The 25,554-nt window shown below is 32.3% G+C and overlaps 1 protein-coding gene across 5 annotated transcripts in view; it reads left to right on the top strand.

The window, feature by feature from the left end:
• UBE2K (ubiquitin conjugating enzyme E2 K) overlaps positions 1-18,989 on the top strand; it is a 94,466-nt gene extending 75,477 nt beyond the window's left edge. For all 5 annotated transcript variants that reach the window (XM_074229601.1, XM_074229605.1, XM_074229602.1 and 2 more), the window contains 3 exons: positions 9,541-9,640; positions 18,232-18,360; positions 18,712-18,989. In XM_074229601.1, coding sequence (XP_074085702.1) covers positions 9,541-9,640; positions 18,232-18,360; positions 18,712-18,786 — 304 coding nt within the window. In that variant the 3' untranslated portion in view covers positions 18,787-18,989. The remainder of the gene's footprint in view (positions 1-9,540; positions 9,641-18,231; positions 18,361-18,711) is intronic.
• Positions 18,990-25,554: the final 6,565 nt, after the last annotated feature.

The raw sequence follows: 25,554 nt of genomic DNA, 5'->3' as shown, positions 1-25,554 counted from the left end.
TTTTTATTAAAGATTTTCTTTAGTTTGAGTGTTGCAATTTTTCCCCTAATCTTGCTTCCCCCCCCGCCCCAGAATGCAGTCTGTTAGTCTTTGCATTGCTTCCATGCTATATGCTGATATAAGTTGAATGTAATGAGAGAGAAGAGAGGAAGAAAAATAGAGTATAAGAGATAGCAAAATTACATAATTAAAGGTGATAGTCTTTGATCTTGTTCAAAGTCCATAATTCCTTCTCTGGATACAGATGGTATTCTCCGTCGCAAACAACCCAAAATTGTCTCTGATTGTTGCACTGATGGAATGAGCAAGTCCATCAAGGCCGATCATCACCTCCACACCGCTGTTAGGGTGTACAGTGTTTCTCTCATTCTAGTCATCTCTCTCAGCATCAGTTCATTCAGATCCCTCCAGGCTTCCCTGAATTCCCATCCCTCCAGGTTTCTAATAGAACAATAATGTTCCATGACAAATATAATAATCTTAAGACAATCCCAAAGGACTGATGATTAAGATATTATCTTCCTCCAGAGAAACAACTTTTATTGATTGAATTGATTGACTGAAGCATGCTATTTTTCACTTCTTTTAATTTTTTTTCTTTTATTGGAATCTTCCTGTACAAAATGATAATTGTAGAAATGTTTTACATAATTGCATATATCTGATTGCTTACCATCTCAAGGATGGTAAGAAAGGGGGGGGTAAGAGGAATTTGAAACTCAAAAATTTTAAATAAGAATCTTTTTTTTTTTTTTACCAAAAGACTGCCACTTTGCCATTGAAGAAGGATAATGGGAAGGATATTTCTTTTTTTTCAGATGTTTGGAATCAAGATTACTTAGTGCATTGCATTTTTATGTCTTTCATAATTGTTTTCCTTTACATTCTTCTACTCATCATTTAGATTTTGTTGTTTTGCTCTGTAACTGCAAATACAGTTTTTTCAATACTCTCTGAATTTCTCACATTTTTCATTTCTTTTTTATTCTCTTTTCTTTCTTTGTTTCTTTTTCTTCCTTCTCTTCTCTTCTCTTCTCTTCTCTTCTCTTCTCTTCTCTTCTCTTCTCTTCTCTTCTCTTCTCTTCTCTTCTCTTCTCTTCTCTTCTCTTCTCTTCTCTTCTCTTCTCTTCTCTTCTCTTCTCTTCTCTTCTCTTCTCTTCTCTTCTCTTTTCCTCATAATGTCCAAGAAAACATCAGTCTTCGACCAGGAAATAGTTTATAAAATTTTATAGTAATTATATATGTTTTTGCAAGGCAAATGGGGTTAAGTGGCTTGCCCAAGGCCCCACAGCTAGGTAATTATTAAAGTGTCTGAGATCAGATTTGAACTCAGGGACTCCTGACTCCAGGGCTGGTGCTCTATCCACTGTGCCACCTACCGCCCCCAAAGAGCCATTTTGAGAACAATTCAGCAAAACCATTCAACATAAGAAAAAAATCATATATTGTGCAAAACTCTTAAGACATTTTCTAATATTTATTTGCTCATTCAGTCATTCACTCATTCATTATTGGGGGAGAGAATGTAAATAAGTAATCATCATAATTTTATAAAATTTCTTGTTTATTGTTTGTCATTGAACATATTTTCTTACTCTGCTTAATTTCCTTTGCATCAGTAATCATCCTTTATTGTTTCTTACAATACCTTCAAGTAATGAAGTTTATTTGGTCAGTCATCCACAGTTGATAGACCTCTACTATGGTTTTAGTGCTTCTATAAATATTTTGATATGTAGTGAACCCTGTATTTTCTTAGGGCACAGTAATGTAATAGTACATTTTAAATTTTCTTCATCCATTCCCCTATCTTTGGGCATGAACTGTGTTTCCATTTTATTTTTCTACCACAAAGAATTCTGTAACATTCTTGGTTTACTTGCTAAATGCTATCACTCATTCTTTAAGGATATGAATAATTTAGTGCCTTATTTTTCCCCTCTTTTAGATAATTTCAATGTATTTTCCAGACATTTTAGATGGATTTTTCAGTACTATCTTGAAGGTATTAATATACTCTTTTTCCATAGCTCAACTATTCTGGTTCTTTATATTTTTTAATCATCATTGTAATTTTTCTGCTAAATGAATTCTTAGAGTTATAATTCGTGTTCCTCTTATTGTTTACTAGAATATTTTTCCTTATAGTTATTTTCATTTAATATGACAGTGTTTTTTATATGAGCACTTTGTTATGAGTGTGACTTAATTTTATATATTTTTTATCCATTTCTTAGATATATTGGAAATCAGATCTTTCATCAGACAAGTTTACATGAGGAATTTTCTTCCAGTTGGCATACTCTTTTATTTTAATTAGTTCATTTTGTTTTATGTAAGATCCTTTTGTGGGTTTTCACCTCAAACCTTTGGTCAAAAAGATGCATCTGGCCATTTATCTAGATTTTTTTAAAAAAATGATATATTGTTTACATTAAGCTTATATACATTTGAGCTTCTTCTTGTTTCCCCAACATTTGTGGCCATTTAGACTAGCTAATTGTATTTTAAATCCATGCTTAGACACTTAACAGCTGTGTAACTTGGACAAGTTATCACAGTTTGCCTCAGTTTTCTCCTCTTTTATGAGGATCAAAGGTGATAATTTTGACAGACACAGTGTCCGCCATTTAGTAAGTGCTTTATAAATGTTAGCCATTATAAGTGTTATAAACAGTTATTAGTTTAGGTGACTTACTCAAGAGTCATATAGGTAGAAGTAAAAAAGCATGAAATGTCTGTAGATCTTAAATTACATATCCTGAACTCTACATTACATTGTGTTTCCTTTGCACTGATTTAACATGAAGTTCTTGAAATAGATTAAGAAACAAATGATATTTCTGATACTTTAAATATATTCAGTTTTAAAGTACTGGCAAGCCAAATTTTTGGTCATCAATATCTATTTGAATTAACCTCTGATTTTGCATCAACTGAATGGCAACACAAGTGTAACCTGGTTTTTCTGGGTTTGCTTGTTTAGTATTACAGTGTCTTTTTTTTTTTTTGAAATATTTAAGGCTAAGTGACTTGCCCAGGATCCCACAGCTAGAGTCAAGTGTTTGAGGCCTGACTCTAGAACCTCTCTGAACCACCTCTCTGCTCTACCAATGTCTTTCTTGGTATTTTTTGACACAGTTTGAGAAGTACTGTATGGATATATCACTGATTGTCTTCCTTCCTTTCAGTGAAAACTCAAGCTGTTCTATTACAGAGGAACTTATTTTTACAGATTTAGGAATTTGTATTTTATGTGTTTATGTAGTTTTTTCTTACTTTGTATGAATTTTTTTTTTTTTTTTTTTTTTAGGATTTTGCAAGGCAAATGGTGTTAAGTGGCTTGCCCAAGGCCACACAGCTAGGTAGTTATTAAGTGTCTGAGACCAGATTTGAACCCAGGTACTCCTGACTCCAGGGCCAGTGCTTTATCCACTGTGCCACCTAGCCGCCCTACCTTGTATGAATTTAAAGAAATAGACTTGGATTTGGTATTAGAAGACCTGGCTTCAAATCTCTCCTCCATTCACTACCTGTTTGACCTCTCTATGACTTAGTTTATTTCCATTGTAAATGAGGGTATTGGGTTAGATGACCCAAGGTCCCTTTGAGCTCTAAATCTGTGATTATGGGGGCAGCTGGGCATTGAAGTGGATAGAGCACCTGGCCCTGAAGTCAGGAGGACCTGAGTTCAAATCTGGCCTCACACACTTATACTTACTTAGCTGTATGACCTTGGATAAGTCATTTAATTCTATTACCTTGCAAAAACAAAAAAAAAATCTGCATTGATGATTAAAATATTTAACCAAGGTTACCAATAGTAAGATAACTTCCAGGATACAAACTACTGAGTTCTTAACTTTTTATTCTAAGGGTAATAGAGAACCACTAATTATATATGGGTTGAGTTCAGCTCTTGAAGCAATTAGTAAAGAATGAGAATATTTGTGTGTCTTTGTATTTGTATTTGCTTTTATAATTTTTTCCAATTTCATGTAAAGATAGTTTTCATCATTTATTTTTGTAAGATTGAGTTCCATATTTTTCTTTCTTCCTTGCTTCCTTCCCTTCTCCCCTTAACAAGTGAGTAATCTGATATATACATGTATAATCATTTTAAACATATTTCCAGAGATACTATATACTAGTTAGGTTAGTTAGGTTGTGTGGGTGATCTGGACCACCAAGTCATCTTGCCACTGAACTATGATGCCTCTGGAGGAGAAGGGAGACTGATTACTCCTCCTCACTCAGTTGAATTCACACACAAATCAGAGGACATCGTTTTTGTGATGTTCTTTGGTCCTCTTTGAGAAGGAAGATTAATAACAACAATTTACGTGGAACTCATTCAGGGTGAAAATGACTACACAGAGAATATCAGTCTACTCAAGGGTCAAATCAAATTGAATTTTAACTCATCTGTTTTTTTGATGAGAGTCCCACTCTGAATCCAAGGAAGAATTAAACCAATGTGAACTATCTGCTGTATATCTGCAATTTATAAATTATCTAATGTGTTAAGTGCTGTAGGGAAAATAGAAGTAGATGCTTGAAAAAAGATATAAGTATCCCTTAGGAAATAATTGTGAATTTTGTAACAGTACACGTTCTAGGAATGATTTGTAAATATCCTATTTCTGCCACTGTGGAATATAAATTCCTTAAAGTACAGGGATTTGAACTTGTATTTATTGTAGTCTCCAAGTTCTCTTAATCCATTCATTAATAGATAAGAATTTGCTGTGTGGGAGTTTTTAAAAGAATGTATTAGAGATAATTTCATTTATTTCTTCTTGAATTTGAGGCAATTGATGAACAATATGGAAGAGATGGAACTGACTGAAATTCAATGAATATCTCATATCCTAAAACTTCTTAATTTCTACAACATTTCTAATCTTTATGTAGCACATGTTCACAACATACTTAAACTAAAGATGATAGAGCATTAAGAATAGGAATAGTCTAGGTATTAGCACTTTGGAAGATGTACTCAAAGAACAATACAAAAACAAATTTCTCTAATTATGTCAGATATACCTCATATAAGGCATTTCACAGCACTGCTTTTATTCCTTACACCTCTATATTTTCAGAGATACTCTTTGAAGCACATTAGGTTCCTTAAGTTTTTATTGCCTTTATTAACTAGTGACTGCGTCATGTGCAAAGTATTCTCTATCTTGCTTTCAAAATCATTCCATAATCTATTTGCTGTATATTTATCCCACCCATCTCCAAAACATGTGCACATATTTAAAACTAGTGTCATCATGACCCTGGAATTATATTGCATTGATTTTTTTATGTATTCCTCTCCTCCAGTTTGTTCACCCTCTTTTAACTGTTCAGTTCATCTATGGCCAAAGCAGATCATATGTCTTTCATGAAAACTTCTCCATAGTTCCCAGTCTTGCCCATCTTTGGCCTATTGTCACACTTCGTTTTATCACAAAATGCAATATTTAGTGCTTTAATGTTTTCATGTATGTCTCTCCAAAAACTCATTGAAAGATGAGGCTGTGACTTATAGGTACTTATTATTTCACATTACAGTGTATGAATTCATGCTAAACCTTCTTTAAATCCCCTGTACTGATTTTCAGCCCTCCCCCCCACTGTGTTCTTTAGCGTAAACCTAAAATAGGTTACAATCGCCATCACCAGAAGAGAAGAGCTACGTCATTTAATTTCCTATGTTCTCATTTATGTATATCAGCACACTATAATCTGTATCTATAATATATATAGTATACATATTTATACATGTATATAATAATAGTTCAGGAAGATGGAATTTATAATAAATAAAATGTAGATGTGGAATTTGATGATATAACAGTTTCATTTATAAATTTTTTGAAGATTAAGACAGACAATAATCAAGTATCCTTTTTTGATACAGAGAACTGTTTTTCATATATTTTCTTTTAAAAATTAACTATCCCTAAAAAAACACCCTAAAAATTAACTGTCAAGATATAATGTGCACAGATAATGAAATATAATTTCATAACTGTGCTATATATATATATATATATATATGTGTGTGTGTATATATATATATATATATATAGTAAGGTTTGTTCTTTATATGTATTATATATGTACACATAATATATGTAATCATACAGTTTATACACACACACATGGAGTAATCATATACAGTCATATCATAGAATTAGTTGAGATTTCCTATTTTGGGGAAGGCCTGAGAGCTAAGAATTGTTCTTATTGCAATATACTTTTAATTAGGAGAGAGTATTAATAATAAACAGAAGTATTGTGGAACTAGATGAAGATATTCTGTCTGGGTTATATTTTAATTTACTGTTTACTATAATTTACTATTTTAATTTATAAATTTGTTTTAAGATTAATTTATGTAGGAGAGATTTTGTAACCTGATTTTAATGAAAATGTTTCATCAGGCTTGTTTGCTGTGAAATTGGTCATAAGGTACAAAAATTTTTTCTCAGATAGTTTCATTCAATGAAACCATTTAAAAAACTATCAGCTGTAATATGTTTTGCATTATTGATCATGCATAAATTATGTCAAATCGCTTACCTTTTCAGAGAGGAGGGGATAAATGAGAGAAGGAGTTGGAACTTGAAAATTTTTAAAAGCAAATGGCAGGGAGGCTAGGTGGTGCGGTGGATAAAGCACCGGCCCTGAAGTCAGGAGTACCTGGGTTCAAATCCGGTCTCAGATGCTTAATAACTACCTAGCCGTGTGGCCTTGGGTAAGCCACTTAACCCCATTTGCCTTGCAAAAACCTAAAAAAAACCCCCCAAAAAACCAAAAGCAAATGGCATGTAATGGGAATAAAGTAAAATCTTTTAAACTTTTAAATGCAATAGTATTTTTCTCTTGGTATGTTTAAATCTGTGGGTCCTTTCTTTGTATTCATAATTTTTATTAGTTCTAGGGGCAGCTAGGTGGCATGGTGATTATAGAGTGCTGACCCTGAGTCAGGAGAATCCAAGTTCAAATATGGCCTCAGACAACACTTGATATACTTACTATGTGACCTTGGGCAGGTCACTTAACTCCACTGCCTTTCAAAAACTAATAATAATAATAATAATAATTTATTTTTGACCTAAGTTTTCCCATTGGGAGTGTTTTTTATATCATCATTTTTTTGTGAATCTTGAAATTAATTTTTTAAGAAATCACTGGAAATGAATGCAGTATTGATTCTTTAGAATTTTAGAATTCATGAATCTTTACTTAGTTCTGTGTCTTTTATAATGTGTTGTACACTTATTTGTAAAAATTTAAGACAGCTTAAGGCCAACTAAATGAACTTATCAAGATCTCAACTGACAAAATTGAGTTACATTCGCTCGATTTTTCTTAAAATAATTAAATTAAATAATTAGATTAAATAAATTAATAAGAAATTTACATTAATTAAATTAATTGGAGAGTGATGTATTGTTCTGTAAGATGATAACTTTATGGACTAATTGATACTTGATGGCATTCAAAACCAGGCATACTCGTGTGTGTGTGTGTGTGTGTGTGTGTGTGTGTGTGTGTGTGTGAATGTGTACATATGTATATGTGTATATACATACTCATAAGCATTAAGATTATTTAGTGTAATAAATATTTGAATGAATTCAATTTTGCTTGAGAAGTATGTAGTGTTTGGTTAGAATCTAAACAAGTTATTTATTCTCTCCTTGGTGACTTTTCTAAAACTCAGAGCTGTAGACCCTTGAACATCTTTCTTTGCATTGGCAGGAAGATTTTTCAGGAATTCTATACAAATGAAAATATATTTGCAGAATCTTATCACCCGGGGGGGGGTGCTGACTTATAAACTATGTACATTTTTGTTGTATACCACTTTGATTTGATAAGAGTGTGGTATTTATGGTTTTCACTTTGTGGGGAGTTACTTATTTACCATAAATTCCTTCCCCCATCTCTCTTCTTTCCTCTCACATAAATGGTTTTCCATATCTTAATTATGGCAAGTAACACTTAAAAAAATGTAAGAGCATACTTTACTCTTTACATTTTTGTTTTGTATTCCTATAAGGTAATTTAGAATTTTGTCCATGCATTAAAATGTTTTCCTTGTCCTTGCTCACAAATTTTGCATTGTTTGACTCATAGTCGAAGTAATTAAGCAATTTTGCACATATTACGTTTTCCCCTCTACAAACAAATATTTCATTTAAATTGTGGGGAGAGTATAATATAAAGCTCCATTTTTTTTTTTTTTGTTCTTGCAGGTTCCTAGAGACACTGATAAATGAAATTGATGTTATTCTTCCATTCTATTCTGATTGTCAATAATTAGCTTCATATTCATATAATCCTCTTGTGTTAGAAAGAAACAGGGATTTCTTTTCTTATTGTGATCTACCTATGCAATATTGATTTTAGTTTTGTGTTTTAGGTTTTCTGATTTGCCTTGTGAAAGCTAAACATGCAGTTTTCTTCCTTCCAAAAAGTATATATATTGTAGGGCCTAAAATATTCTTTAGAACTTTAACAGTAACTCCTGCTTGGTAGGTAGAGAATGTTATTTCCAGTGTTGATTTAATTTACAAAATGTTTAAAACTGTCAGCTAAAAGTTATTTTGAGTGTATAGATACCTTATTTTTTGTTTTTGCCTTTTTCTTTCTCTAACCATTACTTCAGAATGCAATGCTTTCAGATTTTCTTAGAAATATTTCAGATTTTGATTTAGCTTAGGTTATTTTCCTAAGGTACCATTTAAAAAAAAACATTGCAGAAGGGATAGTATGGAGTTTTTTTTTTTTTTTTTTTTTTAATCGATTCATGTTTTGGCTTTTTGCCTGCAGAACTGAATAGGAAGTCAGTAAAGAAAACTCAGAGCAGTTTCCTTTCCAGAATTTTGCTGTCTTACAACATATTGATGGCACCTGGGTAAAATATAAGATCATTTCATATTGACTAAAATTTTTTGAGAAATGAAAGAGGCTTTAAGTAGAAAAGCATGTAAAATTAAAAAAATTAACAATTTACTTCAGTATGATATAATCATATAATGTTATAATAGAGTAGTTTGAGCTTTTTTTGGGGGGGGGGGAAGACCTTGGAGCTCAGAATTATTCTTGCATTTTAAAATGCAATTAACTTTATACATGGAAAAATTATTCACCACTTGAAGGAAATATAAAACAGGCCACTATGTTTCCTTAGTCCTGGTATAGTGGAAAAGGTACTAATTGTAGAGCCAGAAGTTTATGGATTTAGTTCTGGTTTTTCTACATATACAAGGTCTCAGGTAAGTCACTACACATCTTAGCTCTGTTTTCTCATCTCTTAAATGGGTATAATACTAGACCAACCCCTTGTTACATAAGAGAGTTGTGAAAACCCAACTGAGATCTATCTTGTTTGGGTTCATTAAAAAATGTTAAAGGAGTATTTAAATGTACCTTTAATTTCACTATTTTATTATTGGTCTTTACAGAAAATTTGTTTTATTTTCTTGTTGAAATATACAGACCTTTTTAATAAAAATGTTTATACTTGAATTTTAGGGCAGCAGCAATGACTCTAAGGACAGTATTGCTCTCATTACAAGCATTATTGGCAGCTGCAGAACCAGATGATCCACAAGATGCAGTAGTAGCAAATCAGGTAAGGAATTAGAAGCTTTTAACACAGAGTAAGAAACTTTTGCATTTTATTACTTTTTAAATTAAAATTAAATTTTCTCTCTTTAAAAGTTTTTAAGATTGTTAGTTATAATGCTATGATATTATCTTTGGAGTAGATTTATTCTTTAGGTTATTTTAGTTATATCTCAGATATAAATATGGAAATTTAATTGACTTCCTTAACTTTGGTTGAAAAATTTTTAAAGTTGTTTTGGTTTAAGTTTTTAAGCTTTTTAAATCCTGCATGTAAAATTAACAATTCACCAACGTCTCTTATTCCATTTGATATTTGTTTAAAGGCATAACTTTTTTTTTTTTGGCATTGGCAGTTAATTTTTAGCTATTATATGCTTAGAACCTTTATTTAAGGGCAAAAATCAACTTCTTATTATTCTTTAGGTGTTTTGGTTATATCTGACCCTTAGTGACTCCATTTGGGATTTTCTAGGCAGTGGTACTTGAGTGTTTTGTCATTTCCTTTTCTAGCCCATTTTACAGATGAGAAAACTCAGGCAGACATTGTTAAATGATTTGCCAAGGTCACACAGCTAAAAGGCAAGATTTGAACTCAGTAAGAGGAGATGTTCTGATTCTAAGCCAATGTTCTAGGCATTGCATCATTTAGATACCTCCACCATTAGTTTATTGACGATTTTTATTCATTTTTATTTCAGAGGAATAATTTTATGTGAACAGTTGTGAAGTATTTAAATGTTTTTGGTAATTTACTAACCAAAGCCAGGAATAAGGAAGAAAAACATGTACCTTAAACAAATTATACTCTATTGAGTAGAGTTTAATAAGGCTTCCATGTGTTATATTCAAAGTTTTTTTTTCATAATTTCATTTGTAAATTTTTTGAAGATTAAGACAATCAAGTATACTTCTTTAACACAATGAACTATCTTTTGTGTATTTTCTTTTAAAAATTAAATATTGAAATATGAATCATAAATATAATAAATAAATCAAATATCAAGGGTAGAGATTATAAAATACATATTTTTAATATATTAATTAAAATATACTAAACATTTATTAAATACCTGTTTGATATTGAGGCCCTTTTTTAAATACACAAAGACAAAAATGAAATAATTCGCACACTTCAAAATATTGTTATTGCTTATTAATAACTGCATTAACAAAATATCTTCAGAATTGCCTTGGTCATTGCTGCATCTTTTTATTCTGCACAATAGTTTCAGATTCATAGATTTGCTACTTTGGTATGTTAGATTCCTTATCAGTTGTCATTCTCTATTGATTTGTTCTTGGAACTTTCATTTTTTTTTTTAAGATCTTTCAAATTCTAATTGCTACCTGTACTTGTGCTTATCATGGTCTAATATGTACACTGTTAAGGATAGTAAAGTCTTGTATTTGAATCTTGGCACAGAAATTTATTCTTTGACCTTGTTCAGTTCGCTCAGGCATTTTTGAGCTTAATTTTTCTTGAGTAAAATTTGAATGGGGGTGGCTTGGTGGCACAGTAGATGGAGTGCTGGACCTAGAGTCAAGATTCCTCATCTTCCTGATTTGAAAACTGGCTTCAAACTCTTACTGTGTAACTCTGGGCCAGACATCTAACCTTTGCCTTGGTTCCTCATCTGTGAAATGAACTGGAGAGGGAAATGAAAAACCCCTCCTGGGGTTTTTCCTCCTGAATCTTTGCCAAGAAAACTCTAAATGAGGTCACAAAGAGTCGAACAGGACTGAAGTGTCAGAACAGAAATTGTTTTTTTTTGTTTGTTTTTGTTTTTTTTGTAAGGCAGTGGGGTTAAGTGGCTTGCCCAAGGCCACGCAGCTAGGTAATTATTAAGTGTCTGAGGCCAGATTTGAACTCAGGTACTCCTGACTCCAGGACTGGTGCTCTATCCACTGTGCCACCTAGCCGCCCCAAAACAGAAATTGTAATGGTGTTTGTACTCTTATGTCTCAGAGAGTCATTGTGAGAAAAAAAAATCATGTAGACCGTAAAACACTATGTAAATGTAGATTGTTCTTACATATACAATTTTATAAGTAAGAAAGAGGAGATAATTTGTAATAGCAAAAACTGGGGGGGAGAGGGTGTTAGGAAAGTGGACATTGTCTTTAGAGACTGAATAATATCTGCCCGATTAGAACAGAGATTATGTTCTGATCAGTAGTGGGAAGAAAGCATTTATAGAGAGTAGCAAAATCACATGGTTATAAATTAGCCTCAAATAATATAAATTTAGTATAGTAGTAGAGATGTATTGTATAGACCTTTGAACAGAGAAGTAGAGTAGAAGTTTCTAGAAGTAGGATGTGAGTAGCATTAATTATTGATTAAATCTGGTAGCAGTATTGACAGAGTAAGAGGAAGGAGGATTAAGGAAAATCACAAGGGTTTTGATATATATAATGGGGACCTGGAATTCGGATATTGCTTGGAAAATGAAATAGGCTGAGAGACATTTGGACAGAAGAGTGAATATAGCTTGATGATTGAAAGTTTGGGAATAAGTGAGGAAAAAGGTAAAGTTTGACTCAATAGTTTGATTTTTTTTTAATGCTGATGTTACTTGGAGAATGGTCAGTCTATTGACAGAAACTGTTTAAATAAAGGTGTCAATGAGGTTATGAACTTGAAAACTTGGAAGGATGGTGATGGCTTTGGCAGAAATAGAGAAATTTGTGAGAGAGCAAAGATGGAAAATAATGAGTTTTTTACTTTCTGCATTTAAGATACTTCCTGGAAATTTCACTTTGGATTGAGTTGTAGGGAAAGTCATTACCAAGCAAGAGGATCAAGGAAAGGCCTTGAGAAGGAACTGACAGGAAATTTAAAAAAGTAGAGTACACCCACTTTGCAAAATAGGGCATAATAACTTAATAAAAAAACAAACATGGAGGTGACAAGGGAACCTGAAAGATTCTGAGCACAGAAAAATACATAAATTTGGCTAGAATTTTGAGTTCATAAAAGGATAGTACTAGGAGATAAAGCTCAAAAAATTGGGTAGTTCCAGATTGTGTATAACCTTAAATTTCTTTTTTTTTTTTTTTTTTTTTTTGGCAAGGCAGATGGGGTTAAGTGGCTTGCCCAAGGCCACACAGCTAGGTAGTTATTAAGTGTCTGAGGCCGGATTTGAACCCAGGTACTCCTGACTCCAAGGCCGGTGTTTTATCCACTACGCCACCTAGCCACCCCAATAACCTTAAATTTCAAATTAAAATTCTAAATAGTGAGGAACCACAGGAGATTTTGAAGCAGAATAATGTAGTTAGATCTATAGCACTTAAGTTTGTGCCCCAACAGATTAGAACTCAATTACATATGATCCCATTGTATTACTCTTTAGTAAGTAGTATGATTATCATTTCCCAGTAACCTTGTTGAGGATTGTTAGGTCTTTACGATCATATTTTTTGTTTTTATATTCTCCCTCTCCTTCTCAATTAACTTTCCCTTTTTCCTGTGACCTACCTTGGTTATTATGCAGTGGGCAAGACAATGGGGTTAAGTGATTTGCCCAAGGTCACACAACTAAGAATTTAGTGTCTGAGTGCATATTTGAAAAGTCTTTCTGACGTCAGGCCTGGTATTTCATCCACCATGCCATCTATCTGTTCCCCTTTTTAAATAGTTGATTAAGATGATCTTTAGATCATTTTATAAAGAAACTGGGGCTGAGTTAAGTGACTTAACCCATGATCACATTAGCTAGATTTGCATTCACAAAGATGAGTCTCTTGGACTTACCTACTTTTTAGATTAGTGATCTTGGGTAAGTTTTATTGCATCACCCTTTATTTTACCCTCTCCCCCCCATTTATTGAGCATTATTGTATTATAGCATTAGAGAATACATAACTAAGGCATTATACTTTTTTCTCTTCTGCCTTATAATCAAATATAAATAGCATTTCTCTTTGAAAAGTGTAAAACACTATGATGATAGAAGTCTGCCTTCATGTACATTTAATATATAGGTTTTTAGATGTATTCCATATCCACAAATTTAAAATTTTTTTTAACCCTACATCCATTTACTTATTTTTGTTTGGTTCAGAAGTAGTTGTTAAAACCTCTTTGTTGCTACTTAACCCCATTGTCTTGTTAAAAAAGCCTATTGTGGGTTTTTTTGCGCATATATATATATATATATGCAAAAAATAGTATGGAATAATATGGAAAATATGGAATAATGTGGAAAAATAGTAATATGTATAACTATATATTACTATATATATACATACATACATATATATGTGTGTGTATATATATATATATATATATATATATATATATATATATATATATATATATATATATATATATATATGTGTGTGTGTGTGTATTACTATTTTTTCCAAAGCAAAAATTTATGGACAACTTGATTTATATCCCAATATACAAACATATTTCCATTTGAGCTCCATAGCCATCTCATGATCTTTCTACTCTCTTCCAGACAATCCTTTCCTTTTTCCCTGTATTTTAACTACCTGATCCTGTCCTGCTCTCTTTTTTTTGACTTGTTGATTTCTCTTCTTCCTTCAGAAACAAACCACTGTCTTATTATTTTTCCTTAGCCACCTTTATTACTCATCTTCAAATGGGCTTAACACTTAATTTATCAAAAGATTTGTTCCCTAATGAGGCTGCCTTTTTAAAACTATATCCTAGGGGTGGTTAGGTGTCGCAGTGGATAAAGCACCGGCCCTGGAGTCAGGAGTACCTGGGTTCATATCCGTCTCAGACACTTAATAATGACCCAGCTGTGTGGCCTTGGGCAAGCCACTTAACTCCATTTGCCTTGCAAAAACCTAAAAAAAACCAAACCCCAAAAAACTATATCCTTTATCAGTGATATCACCCAATTGACACCTCTTTTCATATTGCAACTCCTTTTTCTTGGTCTCCTTGAAATAGTATTTACCTCTTGATTTTCTTCTAATTTTCTTTTTCTTTGTTTTTTGAATTTGTTGAGCTCTTAGTAACCTACTAAGGCTAGTATTTGCTACTGCCTCTGATACTATTAGCTGTGTTGACTATTGGCCAAGTTACTTAACCTTTGACTTCCCCATTTTCTTCATCTGTTAATGGGGATTGTAATTTCACTTCATTCTCAGAGTTGTTAGTATAAATGGGATATTTTTAAAGTTCTTTGCAAACTTGAAATGGTCATATGCATGCTATCTGCTATTGTTATTAATAGCTGCATGACCCAGAAGGAGGGAGATAAGTTGATCTGTGTGAACTAAGTAGATAAACTTGACGCTCATATACCTACACTTTATTCATTCATTTATTCATTCATTCATTCATTTATTTATTTTGATTTTGGCAAGGCAAATGGGGTTAAGTGGCTTGCCCAAGGCCACACAGCTGGGTCATTATTAAGTGTCTGAGACTAGATTTGAACCTCCTGACTCCAGGGCCTGTGCTTTATCCACTGCGCCACCTAGCCGCCCTACCTACATTTAAAAAAAAATGTTTATAGCAAGATTTTTAGAAACCCCCCAATCATCTTTTATTATTATTATCTTTAAACATGCAACCACAACTATTTCTACATAAAATTAATAGAAAAAGAGACTTGGATATGAAACCATAAAGATGTATTATTCATAGATATTCTTTCAAAAAAGCATGTGTTAAATTCTATGTAATAATATAAATATTCTCTTTATTCATAATCCCTTCTAAATTTCCTGCCTCTCTCCTTTATATTTAAATTTTCTGGTGATACTTGAGCATCCATTTCTTATTGTTCCTTGGAACTCCTAATTCCTCCACATAGTATAAAAATTTATGTTGTTCAGTGTTTATATTTCCCAATATTCATAGATGGCACCTTAATTTTTTTTGAAATCCCTCATACTATTCTCTGCTAAAAAAATAAACAATCTCCTTTTAATTAATTCAAAAAATTTAAAAATAAAAAATTTTAGCTAGATCCCTAAGACATCCCTTTTGTCATTGTCAACAACTAAATAAGCACATGTCCAGATTACTTCAGTTCTCTCGTAGATGGTTCAAATGGACTTGATAATTTAAACTGACTGGTTTCATATTCTCTTACCATCTTTTCTGTATTTTCTACTACTTTCTCTCCTCCCACTCCTATTTTTTATTAACTAGTTTGTTTTGTGCTTAGTTCTCCAAAATATTTTTTCTCTAGCATAGATAACATTAGAAAAATTGAACTAGTTCTTTCAACTCTGATATAATAGTAATGTGGAATAGCATTCTAATCTAGTCATATTTCTATTGATCCTTCCATAGCTTTAAACAGCTGTTTTTGTTGTCATTAGCATTTATTCCTTGCCTAATTTTGTTTTTTTGTGTTTTGTTATTACTGATATCTTTTTTTAGGTTTTTTTTTGTTTGTTTTTTGCAAGGCAAATAGGGTTAAATGGCTTGCCCAAGGCCACACAGCTAGGTAATTATTAAGTGTCTGAGGCTGGAATTGAACTCAGGTACTCCTGACTCCAAGGCCAGTGCTCTATCCACTGTGCCACCTAGCTGCCCTATTGTTGATATCTTACGGATTTTGTGATTTTTAAAACTTACTGTTTGTTATTCTTAGTCTTTCATGTCTCTGAAAATTTTGGAGTTGGTGATGGATTCCTTGTGTCCACACATAGTTCTCTTTAGATGATATCTTCTTTCCTTATCAGTATCAGTTGCAGTTTTCTTGAGATTGTTTTTGAGATCTACACCACTCTAGCTGAGTTCCCCCCAAGGGGATTTTAATTTTGTAATGAATTAATAATAAAATACATTTATTTTTCATTAATTAAAATCTTGATGAAGAGCTAAAGGGTATTTTATTTGCATACCAGATTTTGTCATTTTATTCTTTACATCTCTCTCATAACTTCCTTTTCTCTACTCACATAGTCCATACCCTAATTTAGGTCTTCATCATGATTAGACTAGTTTTCCAGTTTGTATCTGCCTCGATCTCTTCACATATTAGACCTTATCCATCATCCATTTACTAAAGTAATTATCTACTCAGTTCACTTCAGCGATTCCCTTTTGCCTTCAGGATTCCATGCAAACTTCTCAATGTTTTAAAACCCTTCACAACCTATGTTATATATCACTTCTCTTCTTGAAATTTTTGTTTTAATCCTAACTTGCTCTTCACGCATAAAACTCCATTTTTGGTCTCTAAGCCTTTGTACTGTATTGGGTGACTCCTTTACTAGAATGCACTCCCTCCTTCTTAAAAATCTCTTATATTAGTTTTGTAAAGGCCTATTAATGCGTGTGAATTAAACCTCCATGAAGGCAGGAACTGCTTCATATTTATTTACCTTTGTAGCCGAAGCACCTAATAGTGACTAATATCTACTGATCCTGAATTAAAATTTGCTGAATTGAATTGATATTTTCTTTTCAGAAACCATTTTTTTCATATTACAATGCAGGAGGGCATTTGTCTCTATTTTTAAATGATAAAAAAATTACCTAATGTACTTATTCCTAAATATTTGCTAAAACATTGCTAATTTCCTTTAAGCAAATTACATGTATATAATGTTCCTGTTGAAATTTGAACTGTAACTTTTGTTGAAAACAATCACAATAAATACTCATTACTTAATAAAAAAAAAGTTTGTTTGGAATGTTAGCATTTCTTTTTTTTTTTCCATGTTAATGGTACTAGAAAAAAAGTCTGATTTAAAAGTTTTATTATTTTAGCTTTTAGGTACCAATTTTTTAGTTTGCCAGCATTTAACTGTCACCAGCTGAATTTCCCCCTTAAATGATTTTTTCCTTTGTAAATATTACTGTGCAGTAATTTGATAATCAGTGGTACAGATTTTTCCATTATTTATTCTTAAGTTTGGGGTCATGAAAAGTAATGATGAAAATTGCTTATCATAGAAAAATAAAAATTATAAACATTAAAGTAGACTGGAAAGATTCTTTTTTTTTTGAGATTGAAAGATTCTTAATGTGTATTTGTGACCCCGTTAATAAAGATCTTCCTCTTAAGTGTAGAAAAGATTTTATTGAAACTATATGATTTAGAAAAAAAGGTTGGGCTGGTGGTAATTTATTTAACAAAGGGGCAAAGTTGTAGATTCCTTGGTACCTTTTAGGATTAAAAAAAATAATTTGCGATTTACTCAAGTGCATTTGAATACTAGTTAAGGCTTTATTAAAGTTATAATTGAATCACACAGGATGGAAGACTGAGAGATTATACTCTCTGGAAGAGGAGAGAGAACCATGATGAAATAATAATAATAAGAAGAACAATAAGAACAATAAGAACACATTTATGTAGTGTTTAATTATTTTCAAAGCAGATTTTGATATCAGATAGGTATTTGAAATCATTATTATCCACATTTTTTAGATGAGGAAACAACTACAAGAGAAGTAAAAAAAAGTCTTCCCCAGAGTCTTAAAGTTAATGAGTTTGGAATCTTAACATGCTGATCTATCTGCTGGAACATGGAGCATTTTGAGTGTGTTCCTTACTTTTTAAGTGTTAGCACCTGAAATACTTGTTATTAATTAGTATTGGATAGTTTTATTTCGACCAAATGTTGTTTCATTTTGTTTTTATATAGTACAAACAAAATCCAGAAATGTTCAAACAGACAGCTCGACTTTGGGCACATGTGTATGCTGGAGCACCAGTTTCTAGTCCAGAATACACCAAAAAAATAGAAAACCTATGTGCTATGGGCTTTGATAGGGTAAGTAATATCATGTGTGTGCTAATGTTTGATTTTTTTATTACTTCTTGGTGGCATAGAGAGAAATTAGAAAGGATCCTGAGGTGATCTTTAGTGTTTCTGTCAATCATTTTTGTTGACATTTGCTAACAATTTTTCTTTGTATTTTAGTAAAAATCAAAATCCTATCAACCAAATCAGTTCTTTGCTTTAAAAGATTTATGTTGTATCTACTTATAATACAGTTGTACTAAATAAATACATTTTAGAAAAGAAATTTACATAAGATTTCTAATTCAAAAACAGTAACTGTGAAAGTGTTTTTTAAAGTTTCTTTGGTATTTGATTTTTCCTCATTTCTTTTCTCTTCAGAATGCAGTAATAGTGGCCTTGTCTTCAAAATCATGGGACGTAGAAACTGCAACAGAATTGCTCCTGAGTAACTGAGGCATAGAGAGAAAGCTGCTGCTGTAGTCCAGTCCAGTTTGCCCCCTTCTTGAGGAGCATCACCATCTGTTATTTTTAGAATTCTGCATAGATTCTTTTAAAACTGGCATTCTTGCCTAATTATTATCTAGGCATGATTGAAGACTGAAAAAAAAAACCCTGCTCTGTAAATAAAGCTAATTAAACGTCTGTGTAAATTTAAAGAGGGGAAATACTTTAATTTTTTTTCTTACTAAATAGTGTAAAAATTCTTTAAGCTCAGCTAAGACTATGGAAAAGCAAAATGTGCTACTTTAGCATTTAGCAGTGTGACCAAGACTAGCAAGAGTTTGCTTCAGGATTTTGTTGAATAATTATTTAATTAATATTTTGAACGTGTTTAAGGCCATCCAAATTGTTGCTATCATTCATCACAGCTACCTTAATGTTTTTAACATTGATCTTCTGTGCCTGTGAATTTACTTGCATGCGTGTACTTTGCTAGACCTCTTAGAACCTGGTAGCTGAAGAGAGCACCATTTTAAATATTTGTGTGCTTAGAAAATTAAAGATTTACCCAAAGTTGAAAATGGTGACCTATTCAGAACCTTTTCCAACCCTTTCATTGGATTGGGACACCACACGTACTTTCTCTTCATTTTTACATATCTAAATTCTGTTGGTAAATTTATTTTTCTCTTGTTTCTAGTTGAGAACGTGCCATTTATAGTAGTTTATGTTCCATTTTCAGATGAAAAATTTGGAATATTTTGTCATTATACTTAAAATACAGTCTTGGAACTTTCATGTATTAGAGGTGGTGCAAAAATGGGGCTACTGATTTTATTTCTTCTAAGACCAGTACATTCTTAATGTTGTGGTTTCCCTGTAATTTTGGGAAGAACATAACTTAATTTTCGCTGTTTGGACACTCTTTTTAAAAACTGTCTTAGCAGTTGAAGATTTTCTTTGAGTACTTGCTTTGATGCAATCAGCAGTTTGCAACTGTTTTCTATTATTTGGGGCTTTATTGTAGGGATTGCTTATCAGGTACTTAAAATTTCACTTTCGCTTACATTTTCCCCATGTTGACACATGGAAGCTGTGTTAATGTTTTCCTGTACATACTTCAAATGCACATAGAACAAAATAGAAGTGTGTTATAAACCTAGCTTTCTTTATGATGTTTCTGATAATACAAGAATTGAAAATCTTAATTTCTTGTGTATATACAGTCAGACTTTCTATTCGTATTAAAATGACATTTCATCCTGAATTCAAAAGTTTGAAAATTATTAGTTTTACAAATTCAGATACAGTGTGACCATTTATTGAATGTTGAACTAACTTTATGCAATCAGGCTTATATTTCTAATATAACTATTGTGTGAAATTTTTAGGTCAGATAAAGAAAGTAAAAGTTTGGCAGTCTTGATTAGTTTATGTTATATGATATAAAAAGGTTCCATTCTCCAACAGATTATTTATCTAAACCACAAAAAATTTTAAAAGATGTAGACATAATTGTTTTTGAACCATACCTTTGGTATTACTTCATATTTGACTTTTTTTATTCTTGATACTGGAAGCAATAAGAACCATTATTAAATATATTCAAAGGTTAGAATAAGAAATTAAAGGGAACCTAGTTCTTCTAAAATCTTTTAGAATTTTCCTATCAACAGTAAACTCTTTCAGTTTATCATACTTTAAACATGTCTCTTTTTTCTGTACTGTTTCTTTAAGCATGAAATTATCTTTTACTTTTGTATCCCAATTATTTTCTAATGATGCCAAAGGAAATGATTTTTTTTGCTTTATTTTTAATAGTTAAGGACTTTTAGTTTGTAATTTGAGGTATCAGAATAGAATGGAATTATGAATGTTTTCTACCCTCATTTCCTCTTGGTAAAATCTCATTTTGCTTTTTTTTTTTTGTGACACAACTTTGATCATAGGATTATGTGGTGAACATTCTATTTTTTTCTCAAATAAAATACATAGCCCAGTTCACTATTTCTAAGTATTGCCAGGGTATAAATATTGTCAATTTTTATCAAAGAAATGAAAGAGAGAACTGGGCGATTGTTAAAGAACAAGGATTACAATGCCTTCATTTTTGAAGACAGATGAATCTTGCCTTTGATTAGATGCTTTAGCCTCAAATGGACCGACCCCATTCAGTAAGTACATGTCATATACTACATAGTTCAAGGCTGTACAGGGAGTCTGAGAGTGTGATCATGCTTGGGACTGAGGAGTTTTTCCATAAGGAAGTCCTCATGCCTACAATTTAATTTATCTTACACCTTTTAAATACTGCAATAGTCTGTCTTTTCTCTTCCTTCATGGTTTGTTTCTGTTGTGTATTTTACATATATATGTGTGTGTGTGTGTGTGTGTGTGTGTGTATGTGTATATATATATACACATACACACACACACACACACATATATATATATATATATGTATGTATGTATGTCTATACAGATATAAAATTGATTTCTTGTTGCAAAATTTAATTACTGATAAATTTGTCTTGTCCTCTGTCTTTAAAAAAAAAGCCTGGAACCAGGATACTTTTAAAAAATGCAGATTGGTGAACAAAGAGCTGCCTGGTTGTATAGTAGTTTCCTAATTGCATTTTTTTGGATATTTGGTATTTTTCAAAGTTTACAAAACAATCACAAAATGCAAATCTGTTTGGAGTAGATAGTTACTAGAGAAAATTGACATTCCAACTAAATAGGTTTTATTATTGTTAAGTTAAAAATTTTGTGGAACGTGCCTGACTTAGCAGAATAGTCAGTTGTACAGTATTCATTCACTTCTGTATTTTTTTCAAATGACTGGAAAACAGTATGTGACAGAAGAATTAGTGCAGTATGTAAATATTTAAAAGAATCTGATTCTGCTGAGAGTTGACTTCCAAAGCTGCTTATCGTTGTGAATATAAGTTGACTTAAACACATGCATTTTCCAAGAATAGATGAACTTCAGTAGAGTTTGCTAGGGAGTCCATTGGTATTTTGCTTTTTTGAGGAAAAACCTTTGAGTCTAAAATAAGATTGATTTTGAAGCATATCATACTGGCAGTTAATGTAGTTGTTGGCTATACTTTAAAACTATGCAAAGTTCTTTTAAAAAAAACTGTGAAGAGCTGGCATTTACAGGGGAAGTGGTTTTGTTTATGCACTACAGAATGGAGCACACTGTAGTGGATGAGAGAACCTTGCTGCTTAATGGAAAAAGCAAACTTTTGCTGTCAGTGTGTACCTGATATAGGACTTTTAAAAATGCAATGGGGAATTGACACTCTTCCAAGAGAAGTAGAGAACACTTATTTTTGAGGGATAAAGCACGGGAATTGAATACAGTCCTCTTTAAATAATTAAGGTGAATTAGGCCCAGAAGATCGGTTCCAAATATACCTTCTTTTTGTACATAGGCTACATAGGTGGTGGTTTAAAAGTGCAAAAGGATGCTATTTGTTCACAGTTGATTTTAAATTCATGGAATTCCTGTGAAAATGTAGTCTTAATAGCTCTTTCTAGTTTTTAGGAGTTTCAACTTTGATGTACAAAGTAACTTAATTTAAAAATTTTACCTTTTCAGGTTTTAGCATTAATTTAAAATAAAAACATAAGGTCAGGCAATGACTTTCTGGGGAAGAAGGCAACCTGAAGTATGTACTGATAGATAGCCTCTTTTTCCAGGTATGATTTTTCTGTGATGTCTACATGGTACCACATGATGATGTTTTCAGAATTACAAAATGAATCAGAACCATTTCTAAAATTAACAGCTCATTTCCCCATTTTTATTGTTTATTGCTTTGTTGGTCTGATCTACCATTACAAACATGATCACCAGCTTAAATGTCAGTTGTTAATGTGTTCCCTCTTGCTTGGTTAATTCATTCATGCTATTCTACATAATCAAGCTTGGCACTAGATTGCTGATTGGTTCCAGGGGATAAATGGATACAAATCATTGCACTGTACTGTTATCCTTGTCTGCTTGCTGTTACCTACCTTTTCTAGGCATCATAATAAAAATTAGACAATTTCTTTGGGGCAAAGAGATTTATTTAATGTAATTTAAAGACTTTTCAATAGAAAAATTCTATTGAAAATATATAAATTTTGCAGATTTCAGCAGCCGATGGTGCTTTGTTGTGGTGTCTGTTGGAAGCTTACTGCCATTATAGGAATATTCAACTCTAGCCAAAAAGAACCTGGCTTCTTAGCTTCTCCAAATTTTTAAAATTGTTAGTGATAATGAATTTTATAAGGAGGTTTTGTTTTGAGCCACTAACTTCTTGTAAAGGGAGAATACCATATATAACATTGAAGTAGTGGAGGGGGGATGTGTGTCTTTTGTCTTGGTGGGTGGGGAGGGGAAGGTGGAGGGATAGTGGGTTGGGTTGGGTGGGGGGGGGTTGGAATTTGTCTTGAGAATAAAGACTACAATACACTTTTGTACACAAATGATTTTTTAAAAATAAATACACATTTTAAAAGATGTTGATTTTTTTCACTGGGAATGCTTAATAATAAATGCATGTTTCCCTGAAAACAGTTCTCATCTTCTTTCTGAACATTTATATTTTGGTTAGGCCATTCAATGAAATGTGAAAAGAACAGGCAAAAATTTCTGCTTGACAGATATTTGTAGTGATTACTAAGTACAAGATAGTCATTTTTTATTAAATATTTAACAACAAGATGATGAGCTTTAAAAATTTTGGTATGTCTTGTTTGTTTAAACATATTCTGCTTAGTTTCCAGATCTTTGATTGAGAAATAATACGTTATACAGCTCATAACTCTTACTTTTCTGGACAGGCCTTTTTGCATAGCAGACTGTATGTAGGTAAAGATCTAATAGTATTTTTCTGTTGGTGATTCATAATCACTGCCTTACCACATCTCAGCTTGTCAACAAGAGCTACAACATAGCTCATTTGGGAGGGGATATAGGCCCAAGCGTATCATTATATGTGTATCTGTTTCCCACAGCCAAATTTAAATGATTTAGGAGTTAGGCAACTTCCCAAATCTCCATCCCTACAGATAATTGAAGGTAAAACTTCTTCACTGTTTGATTTAGAAATAAGTTTTCATTTTGTATATGCATTTTTTTATGTCTTGATATCACAGATTATTGATAAATATTGTATGGCAGGCTGCTGCTTGCTTTTTTTAAAAATGGAAATGAGACCCTGGTTGATAATGTTCAAGGCAATGCCATCCCTTATATATTTAGAGCAGGGGCAGGGAACCTCTGGCCCATGGTCCAAATTGGTCTGTTGTTGCAAAAGCAACCACAGTCAGGACTCAACGGTCAATAAATCTAGTAGCTTTTCTTGCGAGGGGGAGGTGTATTAGTTAAATCTTTGACCAGATATAGCCCCTCAGATGATATAAATATTCAAATGGCCCTGGCAGAAAAAAAAGGTTGGTCACCCCTGATTTAGAGCAATGCCTAAAACAGAGAAGTTCCTGTTGGATAATTGAAAGAGTCAATAAAAATGCCTTATGGAGAGTATATGGTTTAATATACTAGTGAACAATTCCTTCTATCTCTCTTTGAAGTGGTATTTTTTCAAAATTAATCTTCTGTCAGATGTCTGTTTTGAAATCTGAACATCAAATCAAAATGATTTATTCACTAGCATGTATTTATTATATATAGGAGCTATTGATAGATGTGTGATAATAGAGATTCACTAATGTTTTTGCTGTTGAAAAATTCTTCCATCAAAACTTATTCTTGGGGCAGCTAGGAGAACTGGCTCTGGAGTCAGGAAAACCTGATTTCAAATCCAGCCTCAGCCTCATGAGAATAGCCTGGCTATGTGACCTTGGGCAAATTACTTAACCCCATTGCTTTAAATAAAATAAAATGGCAGGGTATAGATGACCTTGAATTTTTTTTTTAAGACTATAGAAGGGGAGGGGGAACAGATACTGCCAAGTGGGAAAATCTTCATAAATGGGCCAAAGAATGGGTATTGTTTGAGAATCAACTTGAAGTTTTGAAGCAGTTGCCAAGTTAACTGTATATTTGTATAGGTTGGTCTCCAAATTCAATTTTGCCATTGTAATGCTTTCAGTTGTGTGTAATATGTGTTAGAGAGCAGGTCTCAATGCCAGAAAACCTGGGCTTAAGGCCACCCCTGACACCTGGTTGGGTGACCCTGACCTCTCTTAGACTTGATGAGAGTAGACTGATCTAGTAATTCTTGTACCTTTGAAATCACAGGTACAGTCTCTATGAATATCAGTAAACCAACAGTTTATTAGTTAAACATTAAGATGTTAAACTAGAGTCAAGTATGAATAAGTGGTTCCTCTAACAATAAATATAACCATTAGTAGAGAAAAAGACTTTTGTTGCCAAATTGCCTATTACTATTTAATACTTGTCTAAAGGCTAAACATGTTTGGCATTAAAGACTGATCATAGGAGAATATTTTCTCATTACTAAGTCTCACTGCTTATTCTTGACAGCATTATAGCTTTATCATATGCACAGAACATAAGAAACTAGCACCACTTCTTAATTGACAATATTAAGTTTTTTGCTATTGTGTTAACTTATTTTTATGCTATTAAATCTTATATATTATTTTAAAAATAACGCTTCACATTTCTCAATAACTCCCATCTCACCATCTGTTCTTCTCATAATAAGTAAAGATAGTCAAGCAAAAAAAATTCAACACATTGACCATGTCTGAAAATGTATGCCATCACACACAATGTTATCAACCAACTACTTC

The sequence above is a fragment of the Macrotis lagotis genome, chromosome 3 (genome assembly GCF_037893015.1).
Source record: "Macrotis lagotis isolate mMagLag1 chromosome 3, bilby.v1.9.chrom.fasta, whole genome shotgun sequence".
NCBI lineage: Eukaryota > Metazoa > Chordata > Mammalia > Peramelemorphia > Peramelidae > Macrotis > Macrotis lagotis.
This window is presented reverse-complemented; position numbering and strand designations above follow the sequence as displayed.